Source organism: Panthera onca, chromosome X, assembly GCF_046562875.1.
Source record: "Panthera onca isolate mPanOnc1 chromosome X, mPanOnc1 haplotype 2, whole genome shotgun sequence".
NCBI classification, from domain to species: Eukaryota; Metazoa; Chordata; class Mammalia; order Carnivora; family Felidae; genus Panthera; species Panthera onca.
The window spans coordinates 32,233,441-32,252,678 of NC_138357.1; the positions used below are offsets into that span (position 1 = coordinate 32,233,441).

At 40.2% G+C, this 19,238-nt stretch overlaps 1 protein-coding gene across 2 annotated transcripts in view; it reads right to left on the bottom strand.

The window, feature by feature from the left end:
- Positions 1–909: 909 nt before the first annotated feature.
- The window catches only part of WDR44 (WD repeat domain 44), an 82,470-nt gene continuing 64,141 nt past the window's right edge, over positions 910–19,238 (bottom strand). The window contains exons 13-20 of one of the 2 annotated variants that reach the window (XM_081792787.1): positions 16,629–16,742; positions 12,475–12,597; positions 8,245–8,436; positions 7,961–8,062; positions 7,122–7,237; positions 6,140–6,267; positions 5,041–5,139; positions 910–2,071 (exon numbers count right to left, since the gene is read on the bottom strand). In XM_081792787.1, the coding sequence (XP_081648913.1) occupies positions 1,977–2,071; positions 5,041–5,139; positions 6,140–6,267; positions 7,122–7,237; positions 7,961–8,062; positions 8,245–8,436; positions 12,475–12,597; positions 16,629–16,742 (969 nt within the window). In that variant the 3' untranslated portion in view covers positions 910–1,976. Of the gene's footprint in view, positions 2,072–5,004; positions 5,140–6,139; positions 6,268–7,121; positions 7,238–7,960; positions 8,063–8,244; positions 8,437–12,474; positions 12,598–16,628; positions 16,743–19,238 lie in introns of both variants that reach the window. The other variant, XM_081792786.1, reaches the window with a different exon arrangement.

The window sequence follows — 19,238 nt, forward strand, 5'->3', positions numbered from 1 at the left end:
ACCAAAGCCCGATGCAGGGCTCGAACTCAAAAACAGTGAGATTATGACCTTAGCCAAAACCAAGAGTCGGATGCTTAGCCAACTGAGCCTCCCAGGCACCCCTCTTTGTATACGTCTTGATTCTGTTTTCAAATTCACTTTGTGATTTGTAAACCTGCAGTGTATTTATGTAGTGATAGCAAACATTCTAAAAACTAAACTGAGCTATGTCAGTGTTACTCTCTCAAACTTGCATCCCAACTATTTTTTGCCTTTTTGCTTCAGAAACCACATAAAACCTACCAGGAAGTATTCATACGGCAGCATCCCAATTATCTGCAGTTTTAACGATTAGCACCACAGTGGACTACAAGTCCTCAGGCAGAAGTCAGTGAAAGCCAAGCTGCCTTGAAGAGTTGAAGACATCAAGCTCTTTGAAACACTAGACCGTCCTACTGCCACCTAGATCTGGAGACTAAAGACACTGACTGGTTAGCAAGCCAGTGGGGTAACAGCTCCATGTGTCAGGCAGAGTACAGAAGAGTGAGCAGAGAGGGCCGGGAGGGAGGAGAGAATAACTCCGGAAAGAGGAGGAAAGCAGCACGGGGGGCGGGGGGAGTGGAAACCAAGGCAAACTAGAATATCCAGAACACTCCAAGACCATGCTCATTGATAAGGATAGGATCATGGCTCCCTGGCTTCTCACGTAGATACCGAAAACAAATGCAATAAAGAACACATAGACGTTCAGATGAACTCTTATTCAGAAATAGAAAAAAACTATTATGTTTCTTAAAGGTATGTAGCCAATGCATTATAACGGGGTCTAAAACCTGACCTTCTGCTTGCTAAAAATCGAAGCATAAAACAAGACCTTGTTTTTCTTACATTGCTCAGTTTACCAAAGTCATCAGAAAATAAAGTCACATATTTAACAAGTGTTTGGCGACCAACTTTTAATATACATATTTAATTTTCAGAAACATATGCTAACCATCAACAACATGATCAGGGTTCCATTGCCCCAGATGTTATTTCATTGGTACATTATATCAATATTTACAAAGGCTTTCAAATTCAACAACACAAAACAGAACAGCTTAATTTTTAAAACTACAATGCTTTAAAAAAATGTAAACAGTTCATTTTTACATTATTGTAAAAAAGAAGACTCACTCCTTAACGCGGCTTAATTTTTTTAAGTGAGCAAAGCCTGGTGCTCATGGATAAAGAATGAAAAGAATCCTTTACATAGAAACATTGTGCTCCAGTGTGGCAAAAAAAAAAAAAAAAAAAAAAAGAAGAAGAAGAAGAAGAAAAAAGAACAAAGAAAAAGAAAGAAAAAGGCAAAAAGAAAAAAAAAAGAGAAAAAAAGAGAAAGAAAAATTATGTATATATACATACAAAGAAAAGAACCCTAAGTCCACAATTTAGACCACAAAAAAAATCTTGTCTCCAAATTGAGAAATTTATAAAAACCATTTACACATGGTTGTTGACCTATTGAAAACCTGTATAACATTTTCAAAACAGTAACTCAGTCAATACCACTTCTCTGAAAAATGAAATTCTGTGCAAAAGAAATTGTTTAAGCTAGAAACAAGACTCCCCCCCTCCCTGTAAGGGGCCAAAAGGGCCACTGAAATAATTTAACTCTGTTAGATTTAGTGCATGTAACCAAAAGGCACACACATGTGATTAATATATTAATATATTTTCATGCAGAAACCTGTGCATGTTCACAATTATATAACAAAAACACAAATATAACAAAACATAAAGCCTAATGTTTGGCAATGTTATTCTAGCCACTTTTCTTTCTAATCTATCAGTCCAGGGTTTAGAGCTCATTAACACTGCCTCTCAAAAAATATATTATATTTGAACAACTTCCAATAAAAATTAAAAAAAAAATGTTAGCCTGAAACAGTATATTTTTTTCAGTTCTGATACATATAGAAACTTACTAATATGTTTATTTTAAATGTCATTTCAAATTAAGATACATTTTTCCTTTTGTTAATAAACACTTTGATAGCTCCAGTGAAGTCAGCAGAAAGAAGAACTTCTGTATTATCTGTCTTCAGAATACCTTAAAAGCATAAAAAAAAGTTTTTAGTTGATTTTAAAGGAATGTAGAGCCTGCCATTATAAGTGTCACACGCTCATGACCCCACACCTTTTCCCCACGTTTTGTCTTTTTTTTTTTTCTTCAAGATTTTAAGTAATCTCTTCACCCAACATGGGGCTCGAACTCACAACCCCAAGGATCAAGAGTCACACGCTCTATTGACTAGACCAGCCAGGAGCCCCATGGTCTTTCTTTTCTAGATCGCTCCTGTAGTCCTTTCACTCTCCTGTACCTCTCCTCCTCTGTGAGGCTCACTTCCCCATACCATATCTTAGCTGGTCTTTCCCTGGCAGGGGATTACAGTTGCTAGGGGCTGGATGCCTGGACTTACTGCCAGGCAGCAGAGGCTTCGAAACTGCCCATTGCTTCACTTCAGGGCAAGAGGCTACTGTGTGATTCAGCCCCAGAAATGGAACGCTGGCAGCATGGGATCAGCTGGGCAAGTGTGTTGCTAACAGGGGTCTCTAATGAGGTTGACAGTGAGGTTCACTGTCAGGCAGACGTACTGAAATCGCCATGAAATGAAGTACGTACGATCGCTCTGGGAATGCTGACAGAGACTTTTTGCCTCTATGGTTTGTACTGGAGAGCTAGGTAGCTATGCTGAATGGCAAAATGCTTACCTCTCATTTGCCGTAAAAAGCATTTAACAAACAAAATTCTCGACTCTACTATGCATAGGCAAAAACCGTAGATTTATGAAGTACTGATTAATAAGGAAGAAAATAATCTAAACTTTAATTGGAAAGTTGTGCACAGAACGAGTTAAGACCAAATGGCTTCATTTAGATTTGCTAAAAACACATCCTAAGCCTGTGAACATTCCTTACCACCCTTTGGCGTATCTCAAAGTTGTCCCATGCGGCAGTAGCAGCAGCAAAGGACTTGAGATATGAGACATGAGAAAGGCTAGAGAAAAAATAATTCGTCGTGTACAGATAAATGCTTTATAAGATATGACAATAATGAAGATGACTGGTCTACGCACCAGGCATTTTGCTAGACACTTTATATATTACACATTCTTTTTCGTTTTTATTACAACCTTATAAACTAGGTATTGTCACTATTTTCTACACGAGGAAAAATGAAGTGTAAATTGCCAACTATGTCAGAAATAGAGAGGGCAATCAGATCTATTTTATGATTTTATACCACGAGTTTCAGAGTTTATTCTTAGATTTTACCTCAATAGGTACAAAACGGCAAACAAAATCTGAGTATGACACATTAAAAGTTGTGCCTTTTTAGAAAGGACCCAGTGAGTTAACTGAACCTTGTTAATATGGTGCGGGGTTTTTTTTGTTTTTTTTTTTTAAAGTTGGCTTCATGCTCCCACAGAGCCCAATGCACGGCTTGAACTCATGAACCTGAGGTCAAGACCTGAGCTGAGATCAAGAGTAGGACACTTAAACCAACTGGGCCACCCGGGTGCCCCAGTATGGTGCAGTTTTGAAAAGTTTTTTTAAAAACTTTTTCCGGGTGCCTGGGTAGTTGCTCAGTCAGTGAAGGGTCGGGACTCTTGATGTGGGCTCAGGTCATGATCTCACGGTTCAGGAGTCTGAGCCCCGTATCAGGCTCTGCGCTGACAGTGCAGAGCCTGCTTGGGATTCTCTCTCTCTGCTCCTATCCTGCCCTCTCTCAACAAATAAACATTAAAAAAAAAAAAAAAAAAAAGCCAGAAATTTCCGTGAAATGTATACAGGAGTTGTATAGAGTTTATATAAAAAGGTATTACTGGGAGAGGAAAAAAAAGAAGAAGAAAAAACCCCAAATGCCTTAAAAGAGAATGCCAGATCTGATTCAGAGAAAAAAAAAAGACAAAAGAAAAAGAAAAAAAATATTTTCAAACAGGCGGTTTAGTAAAGGTAATCCTGACTTGGTGTCTTTTTAAATCTTGTGACTGAAGGGAGTACTAGGCTGAAGTTGATCCCTGCTCTTACAGACAGAAGAAATACTGTATTCTGTGCAGTGTACCGTGCAATGACACCACAAGGGAAACCACCTGAGATTAAATGAAGTAAAAATACTTGAGAACTCTGAAGTATTCAAATACTTTAGGAAGCCCCGTTTGTGCACTGTATCTTCTGTTGTGTCTTTAAAAGTCTCTAAAAGGCCTAGTTGTAGGCCGTAGAACAACAAAGGGATTTAATAAACCGTTCTGGAACTCGTCTTAATAATACAGATTTGTCAACAACTAGTCCGAATTTAAACAGTCTCACCATACACTTAAGGACTAGCAGGGACCATTTTTATATAATGGGCACCTAATACTACTTGTTGGTGGTTTCTTTTCACTTCCTAATCTGATCATTTTATATAACTGGAATTACTCCTCATTTCTCTAGGCGTATGCTGCAAATCGCAGGAAAGCAAAGGCTTGTAAATAGCTATGTATCTGAGAAGTTACAAAGCTATAAATTTGTGGCAAGTAGAAAAAGCACTGCTTTCATTTTGGTTTAATTCATTTGTTCAACACGTGCTTATTAGGACCAAGTAGAAGCAGGCAAGCGCTGTGCTAGGCCCCGGCACTCCAACAACACACAGGACGTAACAAGTCTCTGTTCTCAGAGAGGACAGTCTACTAGAAGAGGCAGATAATAAAGAAATTTTGTATTTGTATGTCTTGTTAGCATGTCTCCAAGGGAAACAACTGCCCGTAAAAAAATTACGAACTTTCAAAATTTTCATTTTTAATTCCCAGATAAATTTAAATGAAGTAAAACTTGCAAGCAACAGGTTACTGAAATAGTCACAAAGGGATACGACCATCACGTTGTAAATAAGAAGTATCCTCTGTACTCATGAAAACCTCATAATACCCGATGTAGGTCAATGAGACTACTAAATGCTGGCTAGAGAAAACGTAGGACAAACAAAATAGGAGTACCTACCAGAGGGCATGGTATCCAAAACTTCGGCGTCTTCACCTTTTTCGTTCCCTTCTGACTTCTCAGATTGCACATCCAAAGACAACATCAAACTTGGGTTTGGAGCAAAGATGGCCGACGTAACAACTGCATTATGTGCTGGGGAAAAAAATTTACTTCAGATTAACTCGTAAATTTGATTCTAAACATCAAGACAAAAAGTGTCATATGCAAAAAATATAATAGTGTATGTTTATGTTAATATCCTTTAAAATGAAATATCCCAAAAGTAGGGGTACCTGGGTGGCTCAGTCGGCTAAGCAGCTGACTCTTGATTTCGGATCAGGTCATGATCCCACAGTTCAAGGGATCAAGCCCTGCGTCAGACTCTGCACAGACAGTGTGGAGCCTACTTGGGATTCATTCTCTCCCCCCACCCCCGCCTCTCCCCGCTTGTGCGTGCGTGCTCTCTCTCTCTCAAAATAAACATTGAAAAAACAAAACAAAAGGATATTCTAAAAAAAAAAAAATACCTCATACAAGCGTACCTCAGAGATATTGCAGGTTTTGTTCCAGACGATTGTAATAAAGCAAATATCACAATAAAGCAAGTCAAATGATTTTTTTTGGCTTCCCAGTGCATATAAAAAAATATGTCTACATGTACTTAGTCTATTAACATACAACAGAATTAGGTTTACAAAAACACTGTACATACCTTAATTAAAAAATGCTTAATGCTAAAAAGTAGTAACCATCATCTGAGCTTTCAGTGAGTCATAATCACTGATCAGTTCACCATAGCAAATATAGCAAAAGTTTGAAATATTACAAGAATGACCACAATGTGACAGAGAGACACAAAGTGAGCAAATGCTGTTGAAAAAAACCTCCCAATTTGTAAAAAACGCAGTATTGGCGAAGCACAAAAAAATGAGGTATGCCTGTACAAATTCTGAGATTCCATGACCTCCCAAATTTTAGACAAGTACAGGTTCTTCCTTGGTATGGAGAAATCAAACAAAGCCGAATACAAAGCAAAAGCGGTTATAACTGCCAAACTGTCTCTGAAACAATGCCTACACAAATTTACTCATAGTACACCTCCACTTTAACTTTATTCGCTTAAGAAGTCACACAAAAGTAGGCATTTACTTACCTTTAATACCTTCCCAAAAGTCATTACGGTCTCTCCTGACTGAAGTAAACTTGCTGAGGTCATGGTAAGTACTCCAGATATAAACATACTTATCTTCTGAGCCACTGACAAGGTAACTAAAATCATGGCTAGATTTGGGAAAGAAAGAAAAAAACCTCAGTTTGGATTTATTTTTTTTAAGTTTCCCTCTATGAGTGCTTCCTCCTTGAAAACACCTAAGCAAACACCCGAGAGAGCGTGTTGAAATATAGACTCCTAGTCTCACTCCAGAGGATCCGAACATGCAGGTTTGACACGGAGGCCAGAGGCGTGAGGATTTTCGTTAAAGCTCTAGGTAACTGTGCTGCTAGCTAACCCACACTGGGAGAAACGCCCACGTGAGACAGGAAAGAGAGGAGAATGCTTTACCAGTTACATTTCCCGGTAATTACTGGGTAATTCAAGAAGAAAGGAGAACCGTGAAGAAAAGGGCTGAAAGAAAGAGGGCTCTAAGGAAGAAGAGGCAGTTCTTCCAGGAGAGTCTCCAGACCCCAAATTAAGAGTTCAAATAATACTGTCATGCAAAGGCGTAAATACAGGATACTGTACTTTAGGGTGTTAAAATGCCTTATTAGCTTCAGTACCTAAAAGGATAAAGACCATGGGTGGGTGGCAGATAAACTTCCTCTTAAAAAGCTTACATAATAAAGTACAGATGCACAAATTCCAGAGCTGGGAGTCTTCTAATCCTAGCGCTGCCACTAAGCAGTAACTTTAGACCAGTTACTTAATTTTCCGAGTCTGGGTTTCTTTGACAGCAGAATAGGGGCAATTCTAACTGTATCTACTAAACAGGTGGATAAGGTAAGTACTGAATGATAATAACAAGAGACAGCAGTTGTAAAAGTGCAAAGAAACTAAACATAAGGCACAGATCAAAGAAAATATGGGAGCAGGGGAGAAATAGTCTAGCTCTTTTGGGAATTTTTCATTGCCGATTTACCTGAAACTTGCTTTGATCTGGCTGCTACTGTTGACATAACCCTTATACTTCATGGACAGTGACAAATCTCTAAGATCATATAGTCTGATTCTGGAGTCATTTGAGGTTACCAGTATCTAAAAATAAATTAAAGAAAAAGTTAAAAATATCATCTTTTTTTTTTTTTTTTTTAATTTTTTTTTTTTAACGTTTTATTTATTTTTGAGACAGAGAGAGACAGAGCATGAACGGGGGAGGGCAGAGAGAGAGGGAGACACAGAGTCGGAAGCAGGCTCCAGGCTCTGAGCCATCAGCCCAGAGCCCGACGCGGGGCTCGAACTCACGGACCGCGAGATCGTGACCTGAGCCGAAGTCGGACGACCAACTGACTGAGCCACCCAGGCGCCCCAAAAATATCATCTTTTTTTTTTTTTTTTTTTTTTTTTTTTTTTTTTTTTAAATTTTTTTATTTTTATTTTTGGGACAGAGAGAGACAGAGCATGAACGGGGGAGGGACAGAGAAAGAGGGAGACACAGAATCGGAAACAGGCTCCAGGCTCTGAGCCATCAGCCCAGAGCCCGACGCGGGGCTCGAACTCACGGACCGTGAGATCGTGACCTGGCTGAAGTCGGACGCTCAACCGACTGCGCCACCCAGGCGCCCCAAAAATATCATCTTTTAATCTACGTTAAGGTATAACCAAAAACGGTATCACGTACACATATATAGCGAGAATATACCTCACAACTACAAAATGCTGTATTTCACATGAGAGAAAATATATTCTTAAGCCCACGTAGTAAGAGTTTTCAGGAGTCTATATATAGTGTGAAGAGAGATGGTTTTGAATGCTTATTACCTTATTTTCTCCGGGTAAAGGTTCAATGCCAGTAATTTTTCTTCCAACTTTGTTGCGTCCTCTGGTAGATCGGACATGTATTTGTGTGTGGTATTTCAAATGCTAAAAAGAAATCACAAATTTAAAACACGAGAATAAGAAGGAACCTCAAAGATCATCTGATCCAACTTGTAGACAGACATGGTGTTATTGGCCCCGATTTATAAAGCCCAGAGAGGATACACCAAGTTTATATAAAACCACTAAGTATTCCATTATGTAATTTATACAAGATAATCATTTACCTCGGTATCATAGAAAATACATCTGCCATCATATGTCCCAATTACTGCGTATTTGCCATTCTGACAGAAATTCGCAGCTGTGATCAATTTTGTTTGACCGTCTACTTCATTCCACAAAGCCACTTTTTTGTCAGGTATGTTCCAAAGGCGGAGCTTTCCATCCAATGACCCACTCAGAAAATACCTGTCATCCTAAAAATGTGGCAAAAGAAAAAGCTTTGGTTTTACCAGATCAAGAAAAATTCATTAGTGAATCAAAACATAAAGCCTATTAGGAAATAATGTTGAAAATATGTAGATCCTGAGGCGCCTGGGTGACTCAGTCGGTTGAGTGTCTGACTTCGTCTCAGGTCATGATCTCATGGTTCCTGAGTTCAAGCCTCGCGTTGGGCTCTCCATTGCCTGCACAGAGCCTGCTTTGGACTTTCTGTCCCCCTTCTCTCTCTGCCCCTCCCCTGCTTGTGCTGTCTCTCTCATAAATAAATAAACATTAAAAAAAATTATTAAAAAAAAATGTAGATCCCATTGAAAAAATATTATTCTTCAAGCATTATTATTATTATGATTTTAAGATTTTTAAGTAATCTCACTCAACGTAGAGCCTGAATTCAAACCCTGAGGAGATCAAGAGGGCTCGGTTGGTTGAGGGGCACCCAGGTGGCTCATTTGGTTGAGCGTCTGACTCTTGATTTCGGCTCAGGTCATGATCTCACGGTTTGTGGGTTCGGGCCCTGCAATGGGTTCTGCGCTGACGGTGTGGAGCCTGCTTGGGATCCTCTCCCTCTCTGTCTCTCTGCCTCTCCCCTGCTCAGGCATGCTCTCTCTCTCTCAAAATAAATAAACTTTAAAAAAAAAAAAAAAAGAGGGCTCAGTTGGTTGAGCATCCGACTCTTGATATCAGCTCAGGTCACGATCCTAGGATTGTGGGATTGGGCTCAGCATGGAACCTGCTTCTCTCTCTCTCTCCCCCCTGCTTTTTCTCTAAAATTAAAAAAAAAAAAAAAAAAAAAAAAGTCATACAGTCCACCGACTGAGACAGCCAGGCGCCCTCAAGCAAACATTATTTTATTCACTAAGAATAACAATTAGAGGGGCGCCTGGGTGGCTCAGTCGGTTAAGCGTCCAACTTCAGCTTGGGTCGTGATCTCGTGGTTCGTGAGTTGGAGCCCCACATCGGGCTCTGTGCTGCCAGCTCAGAGCCTGGAGCCTGCTTCGGATTCTGTGTCTCCCTCTCTCTCTGCCCTTCCCCTGCTCACACTCTGTCTCACTCTCTCTGTCAAAATGAATAGACATTAAAAAATTAAAAAAAAAACAAACCAATTAGAAACTTCAGTATTCGCTTTGGAAATAGGACTTTCTAATTGCTTTATCATATCCTCAAACTGCTTTTCCCAAGGTATAGATGTTAATGGATAATGTGTTTAGAGTGTATATTGTGTAGGAGAATGGTTCAAGTAAGTTTGAGACATTCTGGGTTCCAGAAAGTTAAAGAGGATTCTCAGTTAACATGCGTTCTCAGTCTCCAAAGGAGGGATAAAGTATGTAGTGTTCTCCAATTTATTTAACCAGGGACTTTCCTGGTGGGGGGTGGTGGTTGGGAGGGAGTCAGGCAGGAACTTCAAGGAGCAGGCCTGGGTAAAAACTATCCTGTAATGATACGTTTGTTCGCATCCTCCTCCTCCCTCTGGGATACATGTAAATACTTGGATAGAAGAGTAATGCCGGTTAGCCCACAGAACCAGTTATTTATGTGGGAACTTTGACAGGGTGTCAGTAGGAAATCACTTCAGTATTCAAATTCTCAGTCTCAAAGCAGGGGTTCTCAACAGGGGGCACCTTGGCTCCACAGGGGACAACAAGCAATGTCTGGAGACATTTCTGACTGTCACAACTTGGGGGTGGGGGGCTACTGGCATCTAGTGGGTAGAGGTTAAACATTCTGCGATGCACAGGACTTTCTTCCCTCTACAACAAAGAATTATCCAGCTCAAAATGTCAACAGTGCCGAGGGTGAGAAACCCTGCTCTAAACTAAACCAGGCCTACCACTAAACTAAACTGGTCTAATTTTTGATAACATAAGAATTAAGAGTAAAATAATTGGGATGCCAAAACAAGAAACCTTCCCTTCTCTGCTCAAGGCTATTATTCTTACCTACCCCAGGGCCTGTCAAGAACAATCTACGCAGATTGGACACCTTTATGGCTATGGTAGAGTAGGCTCTGCTCAATGTCTATCAGTAGAAGAGCAGAACAAGTAAAAATACTTCATCTTGGTCTTATAATTCAGAATTTTATTTACATACATGTGTATATGTGTGTGTGTGTGTGTGTACACGTGTGTGTGTGTGTGTGTGTACATGTGTGTGCATGTGTTATCTTCATTTTACTATTTCTTTTGTAATTCTGCTACCCTCCTTCCAGGTAACATTACATAAGAGAGTCACATTTCCTAAGAAAATGTCAACACCACACCATCCTTCCCTAGCCCCTCTTAAAAATCCTTCAGATCTGTAGATTTTTAGAATTAGGGCTTTTTAGTTTCCAAAATAGAAACCAAATAAAAGAAGAGAAAAACTACTGGCTAGAGAGGAACCTTAATAAAAAGTACTACATAGATAACCATCACCACCCAATACCTCTCTCTTTCCATCCTGACACATTATAGTTAAAATAGAGGTGAGGGAAGGATTTTGCTCACGGTCGTGGACAGGAATAAAGCCATTCTTTTGTTGCACCTTGGATGACAGGATGGGGGTGTTATTCTGAAAGAAGCCTCAAAAAGCTTGATGGTCAAAACGGATAAGGTATCAACACAGATGAAATATTTTTAATTTGCCAAAGGTCTTAACCAAAGTCTTCTAAGGGTTCAAAATTATTACTGTCTCCATATCATAAACCCGCCCAGGGAGGGAAATTATACTGAGGAAGAAAAAAAGTCCTCTCCTAATCTGGGAAAAAAGGGGAAGAAATGTGAATATATAACCGAAACGTTGCATTAAAATGACAACGGGTGTTAAACATACAGAGATGAGGACGTGACTAGAAATGTTGATTCACACATCCGCGTAGGGGAGGGCAAGTCAGGTCGGCTCAAGGCCTCCATTTAGTTCGATCTAGCTAGTGGAGTGACACCACACAGGACTCCTCTTGTGCTTCTAGTTGCGAAGAGCAAAACGTAATTAAAGCCTTACTCATTTGGTGGCTCTATCCTACAAAAACATAAGATAGGTCAGCAATTCCATGATGAATTTTCCTCCTCTGGTTGAAATCGTACCAAATACTTCTTTTTCAGAGGAAAGATAGGGATTTTCTACACTGAAAATGAATAAGGATAGACCTCAAGATTAACAGTATTTTCAGGGGCACCTGGGTGGCTCAGTCGGTTGAGCGTCCGACTTCGGCTCAGGTCATGGTCTCATGGTTTGTGAGTCCAAGCCCCACACTGGGCTCTGTGCTGATGGCTCAGAGCCTGGAGCCTACTTCAGTGTCTGTGTCTCCCTCTCTCTCTGCCCCTCCCCCGCTCCTGCTCTGTCTCTCGAAAATAAATAAATGTTAAAAAAAGAAATTTAAAAATAAATTAATTAAAAAAAAGATTAACAATATTTCCAGGGAGCCTGGCTGGCTCAGTCGGTAGAGTAATGGGACTCTTGATCTCAGGGTGGTGAGTTCAAGCCCCACATTGGGCGTAGAGCTTACTAAAAAAAATAAAAAAAACAAAACAAAAAAACACACAAACCCCTCCTGCAAACACACACACACTGTATTTCCAGACATTACACAGGAATTCAGTATATCTTGTAATGAATTTTGGTCTTTGCCTCTTTCAACCTTTTCCTCTTTGTCTCTTCCCACCCTACCCCTCCCACTATTCTTGCCTATATGCTTCCCTCCTATTTATTCACCTGCTGTCTCCTCTTCTTCCTCCGTCTCTAATCTCTCTCACCTTTAATAGAATACTTGAGTTCTTTATTTATACCCTGCATGTCTTATTAAAGATTTGGGATGACTTTTCATTCTTATAGTTGGACCATAACACTTCCAGTTCTTCTAATACAGATTAACAAAATATTTCCTTTCTAAGCAAAATGAAACACTAAATTAAGTTGTCCTTAACTATGTGGCTGTTAATAATTTTTTTTTTCCTGTAGTCCAACTGTCCTCCAGAGAAGCCAGGTTCCCTCACCTTCCTTATAGTACAACAAAAAAAAATACATAAACAATTACTTACTCTTGGATGGAAAGCTATGGCAGTGACAAAATCTATATGTTGAAAACAGCAAAGGCATTCTCTTCGGGAAATGTGCCATAACCTGACTGTTTTATCCATCGAAGAAGAAAGCAGGAAGTAGTTCTATTGAGAAATTGACATTGATCATTTTATCACCCTATGAAAAAATACTACATACACAATAATAAAAGCAAACTTTTGGTTTTATGTATCTCAATAGTTTTGTTATTGCTATATCTAGCATCAGAAAGAACAAAAAGATTACCCATTTCATTTGGAAGATCCCATTTTTCCCCAGTTAAATACCGTATTCTTTTGATTCTAAGACTTTCCTGTATTACCTGTTCTGAAATTAGAATCTTATGATCTAGGTGAAAAAAAATCTGCTAGGCACTGAGAGGACTAAGGTGTATCTTACTTATTATAGTCCGCATATATGGAAACTTAGCTATGAATACAAGGCATCTATTCATTTGATGGTCACTTCAGTTCAGTTACCCTGACATTGGCAACGCTGGCGAATTTTAACTCCCCAGAATTCCCTAATTGTCACTTAAAATGCCTTCAAAAAGATTACCCTATAATGCAGCATGCAAATGAAAAATTACTGTGCACCTGTCACACCACAGGCAAGAAAATGAGAGAAGAGAAATCGTCAAACGTCTCAGAATAGATCATAGAATTTTCAAAGGTAAAAGAGGGTAGTGTAACTGCTTTAGGCATTGTGATGGCCCCATCACCCAGGAACCAAACATTTATCTATCAAATGCTTCAGCTGGCAGAAATTCTTTAACTTTTCAACATAATCTATTTAAGGAGAGAACTATGAGTTATACTGAACGAGGAAACCCAAATGAGACACTATTCTTTGGTATGCCTAAAGGTGCTAAACAAACCAAAGTAATGGTGACATTTATTGAATACTTGCAATGTGCTAAAGACTGTTCTTAACACTATATTATGAGGTAGGTATATGATTATCCCCTTTTACAAATGAGAACACTGAGGCACAGATGCTAAATAATTTGTCGAAGACTACATAGCTCATTGGTGGCAAAACTGAGATTTAAACCTACGTAGTCTGCCCTTAGGTCCAGACTCTAACCACTACACTCTTCTGCAGAGTGCTTAAGTAGAACACATGTTTAAACAAAAAGCCACAAGATGCTTTGTCATCTACTAAAAGTAATAAACAATCTTTAATCTTTGAATGTAAAAAGACTAAGTGCAAATACTGATTTAGATAGGTACTGCAATGATAAATAAATGCTATTTGGGGCTAGTTTTAAAAGTGTACACTTTGTGTGGTATGCCTGTTTTTAAATAGATCATGAAACGTACAATTAAAAAATTGAACTTTGGGGCGCCTGGGTGGCGCAGTCGGTTAAGCGTCCGACTTCAGCCAGGTCACGATCTCGCGGTCCGTGAGTTCAAGCCCCGCGTCGGGCTCTGGGCTGATGGCTCGGAGCCTGGAGCCTGTTTCCGATTCTGTGTCTCCCTCTCTCTCTGCCCCTCCCCCGTTCATGCTCTGTCTCTCTCTGTCCCAAAAATAAATAAAAAACGTTGAAAAAAAAAATTAAAAAAAATTGAACTTTGAGGGGTGCCAGTTGGGTAAGCGTCTGACTATTTTGGTTCAGGTCATGATCTCATGGTTCTTAAAAGTTCGAGTCCCGCATCAAGCTCCATGCTGACAGTGCAGAGCCTGCTTAGGATTCTCTCTCTCCCTCTCTCTCTGCCCCTCTGCTGTTCGTGCATGTTCTCTCTCTCAAAATAAATAAATAAACTTTAAAAAAAAGCCCTGGGGCACCTGGGTGGCTCAGTCGATAAAGTGTCCGACTTCGGCTCAGGTCATGATCTCACGGTTCTTGGGTTTGAGCCCCGCGACGGGCTCTGTGCTGACAGCTCGGAGCCTGGAGCCTGCTTCAGATTGTGCCCCTCCCCTGCTCGTGCTCTCTCTCTCTCTCAAGAATAAATGAAATATTAAAAAAAAAAATTCCCTAAATCTATGGTTTGCTCATTAAGTTGATTTTATTTGATTCTTGCAATAGTCCATTGCTTTAAGCATATGAAAGAAATATGAAAACATCCCTAAAAGCGAAGACACTAGAGACATGCTAAGACGTGTTTCACTATGCCAAGTTCTGTTCAGTAAATACTTATTGAATAAGTGAAATTAAATAATTTTCTTGAATTTCATGATCTTCAGAAGTCAAAGAAATTAGATTCAAACCTAAGTTCTACCTATAGCTAGTTTTGTGGTGTCAGATGGGTCAGAGACCCAGCCTCCTCAACTACAAAATGAAGTACCATAGGGGCACCTGGGTGGCTCAGTCAGTTAAGTGTCTGACTTCAGCTCAGGTCATGATCTCACAGTCTGTGAGTTCGAGCCCTGCGTCGGGCTCTGTGCTGATAGCTCAGAGCTTGGAGCCTGCTTCGGATTCTGTGTCTCCCTCTCTCTGCCCCTCCCTCACTCACACTCTGTCTCTCTCTCTCTCAAAAATAAACGTGAAAAAAAATTTTTTTAAGCAAAATGAAATGCCATCTACCTCACAGGTTACTGTAAGAATTAACAAGGTAATTCTCATTACCTGGCACAAAGTAAGTCTTCAAGACGTAGAAAACCCACTATAAATACTGATTACGCTAGATCCTGAAGAGAAACAACAGTAAAATAAAATCTGGTCCCTACTCTGGAATGTCTTACAATCCTGTTGTAAATAATACCTAGAAATGTGCATGAGTAAACAGGTAAAAAAGAAAGTTAAAGAGAAGAACATCCAGACAGACAGATGAAGGCCTTAAGAACAAAAAAGTTTCCTGGAAAAGAAATTCTGCCTTATGATCCCAGAGTGACTCCTGCTGAATTTCTAGCCTGCCAGACTGCCCTACAGATTTCAACTTGGCTACACCCACAACTGAGCGATCCAATTCCCTAAAATAAATCTCCTTATGCATATATGTTCTCTTGGGTGTGTGACTCTGGAGAACCCTGACGGATAAGTGGTCAACGGAGATCTAATTTCTTCCAGTCAGCATTACACCCGTACAAAATATTGGGTTGCTTTAAGAAAATAAAAGGAGTGCAAGGTTCCCAATTATGTGCTTTGTACTTCTTATCCCAGATGAATGTGATTATCAGATTAAGGACACTTTAGATTTCCATCTCTGACAACTCAGATTTCACACAGGGTTGGGGAGGAGTATAAAGACACAATCAGGGCTCAGTTTAAAACCAGACTACCAGGTGAGGTCTAAACTTCTTCCGAGTTAGAGAAAGACATTATGACAGATGGTTTTTGAAAAGCATCCAGAACATGTAAACAAGTATGGCAGGAGTAGCAATTCATAAATGGAGTGATTCAAAGCTGGAGCTCTGAGAAAGCCTGACTTGCCTAAGGAAACCAGCAGTAACTTTGTGGTACGTGAGGTTCTCCTGACACAGTGAAAATATATGGGCAACACTGGTATCTCTAATAGTATTCCGTTTACTCCGTTGACCTTTCTCAGTTTAAGGCTTTTCAATATTCTAAATATATTTTAGATCCTGATTACTGACAAATTTTAATACGAAGGAAGGGTAAGGTATTACGCAAAAATTCAAAACACTGTTTCATGCTTTAAACATGTTCAATAAAATTTGAAGTATCTTTAAATTTTTGCAAAACTGCTCAGATATTTGTTCCGTGGCAAAATAGGCCCTCTACTTCTGAAATAATTTTGCTCTAAGGAAAAAAGAAAACATAAAACGATGCCTTATCAAAGATTCATATATTTGCAAACTTAATGATTTAACAAATATAGCAGATTAGCCAAAGCAGTCCTGATTAGATAAATCGGACTTCACCTTCGCAGCGCAAGTCGAAAGTCGTATCCATTTCGCGGAGAATACTTTGCAAAATTACTTTGTAAGAGAAGCAAAAAGTACAAGGGTGTAGACAGATCCAGACAGAAACTGTTAAGTAATATAAACATTTTCTTATTTGCCTAATGTGATGTTTCTTTTTTTTTTATGTTTCTCCTCTTTTAATCGATAACTTCCAGGAAGTAAAGACAGTCACTCGACAGTGTGACAATCATACAGATAAAACATTCGTTTTTATCCTAAAGTCATAGTTACATAGGATTCATACACACTTCGACTAACAATTTCTTACTTTGGACCATGAAAGATCAAGGAGATCAGCAGTGTGTCCTTTGTATTTGCAAAACGGCCGCTGCCGGAATGGTGCATTTTTGTCCTCAGGGTCTTCGTCGGCTCCACCGCACACCTATTTAGACACAAAGACAAATGTTGTAAGCGGAGAACCAGAGGCTTCGTACTCGTCCCACCCCATCCGTTCTCTCGGCATTCTGTATGCTGCCTGACTGAAATCTCGATCTACCGAAAACAAACTCCCCTTTACGATGAACCTCCTACTGACCGCTTATTCGCCTCCCTGTCCTAATGAAACAGGATCGTCCCTGAAGACACTGTGCTGTCACCATCTTTCCCTCCCTGACAGAGCCCCTGCCTTGTCCTTTTCTGAGCATCTGTTCCCTCAGGAGAGGTGGGAGCCAGCCCCAGGGTGTGAATCATGCTTGGTCTGAGCTAGTCACGATGAGCTCATTCCCTTTCCCAGTGAAGACCGGTTTGGGCATGGGCATGCGCTACCATTTTTGTCAATTAGGCAGGAGGGCAAGTTCATTGAGGGGAGTGAGGGGGAAGATAGGGGGACGTTTCTAGAAAGATGTCCTCACTCTTAAAAAGGGCCACACTAAAGGGACGCTCCTGCCTCTGAACGCTGCTGTCCGTGTGACACCCGAGACTGTAGTTGCCATCTTACCACCGTGAGGGGAACAGACCCAAGAAAGGCAGACCAAGAGCAAAGCAGGAGGACGGTAGAACCCTGGCGACATTACTGAGCTGTGGAATTAACCAACCCTGGAACCGCCTTACCTCCAGACTTGCTTCCTCATTGTTTAAGCCATTTTCAGTTGGATTTCTGTTATTTGAAGTCAAAAGCATCCTGACAGAGGTAGGTAGAAAATAATGCCATACATGTGTGCCACGCATTTAGTTTACAACATGCTTTTGTATTCATTACCTGAATGAATCCTAATGACTCTGTCAAGGAGGTATATTAACATTATGAAGATGAAGAAATTAAGAAAAAAACCCCGAGGCTCAGAGAGGTCAGGATAACATATTAGAGGACACACGGCCACCTGTAAACAGCAGAACCAAAGCAGAAATACAACTCTAAGTTCAGAGATCGCCCCTCAAATGTTGTCGAGGATGTAGCCTGAGCCAAAACATGGAGCTCTTAGCGATAAGCTGCGAGTATTTACGGAAGGGGGCGGGATGACGGGGACGGAGGAAGAGTGCGTGCAGACACGGCGTGGGACTAGAGCGGACAGGTACTCTGGGAACAGACTGTAAAGAGCCTCGGATTTGCGGCTGAAAAGTTCAAACATTCTAAGGCGATGGGGAGAGCCAGCACAGGTTTCTGAAAAGAAAAAAAATCACACGAGGTGACTGGCGCTTCAGAAAGAGGAAGCTGGGCAAGAAGGTAACAGACGGTATGGAGAAAGAGCAGAGGCAGGAAGGGCCGTCGGTAAAGTGTACCTAACACAATGAGGGCTTAAACTAGGACGGTGGCCATGAGAACAGATAAAAACCACCGCTACTGTGTGTCTAGAACTTTACGGTGTATAATAAAAACCTCCTCCTATCCTCTGTGGAGGCAGAGCAGCCGCAACCCATGCCCTGACCTTCCGCCAGGCACTCCCACTCCTGCAGGACTCCAGCCGCGCCCTCGAACTGTGCTGCCGGCCTAGCGAGCGCGCCTCGAATACAGAACACCCAACGGGCCTGCCCTCTTGCATAAAATTCGGCATTCTGCTTAAGAATCGCTTCCATTTCAGGAACTTCTCGGCAGAATTCCTCTAGCAGTGATTCCAGATCTTATTTTTCTCCTCAAATGTCCCTTTTCTTCTCCTTATATTCTGTATGTCTTTCCAAATGACTTAAATAAATTCTTTGACTGTAAATACATGCCCAATAGAGACTGCTGAGAAAGCACGGGAAGTAGAGAAACTAAAATTAAAACAACAATCTGCTAACATTTTGATTGCCTTCATCTTTCCGTTGTAAACAAACATTCACTGAAATCACTGTGCACAAGATTCACTGTCTTCTTTTTATTATACCACGAGCATCCTAGGTATTTCACTCTCTGAAAACATTTACTAGCTGCATATGCATGTGCCATAATTTAATCACGCTCCGACTTGTTGGTCATTTAGACATCTCCAACTTTTTGCTAGCATAAACGGCAATTCACTGAACATCCTGGAACATAAACCTTTACCCCGATTTTATTATTTATCTTAATACAAAAGGTATTATGGTCAAAAGGTTTAAACCTGAGACTTTAACAGCATCTTCTGTTATTTGTTTTAATAAAAGCGGGCCTATTTACTAAACAGAATTTTAGAAATACAGAGAAGTATAAGGAATCAAATAAAAATGACCTAAAATCCTACCACCTAGAGATGACTACTAGTAATAATTTAGCATTTTTTTCCCAAAGATTTTATTTTTAAGTAATCTCTACACCTAATGTGGGGCTTGAACTCACAACCCCCAGATCAAGAGTCCTATGTTCTACCGACTAAGTCAGCCACGTACCCCTATCTGGTGATTTCTTTCTGATAGGTTTTTAAAGGTAAAATTATTAATGGTAGAATCACCAAGTAAAATGTATTTTATCTATCTATCTATC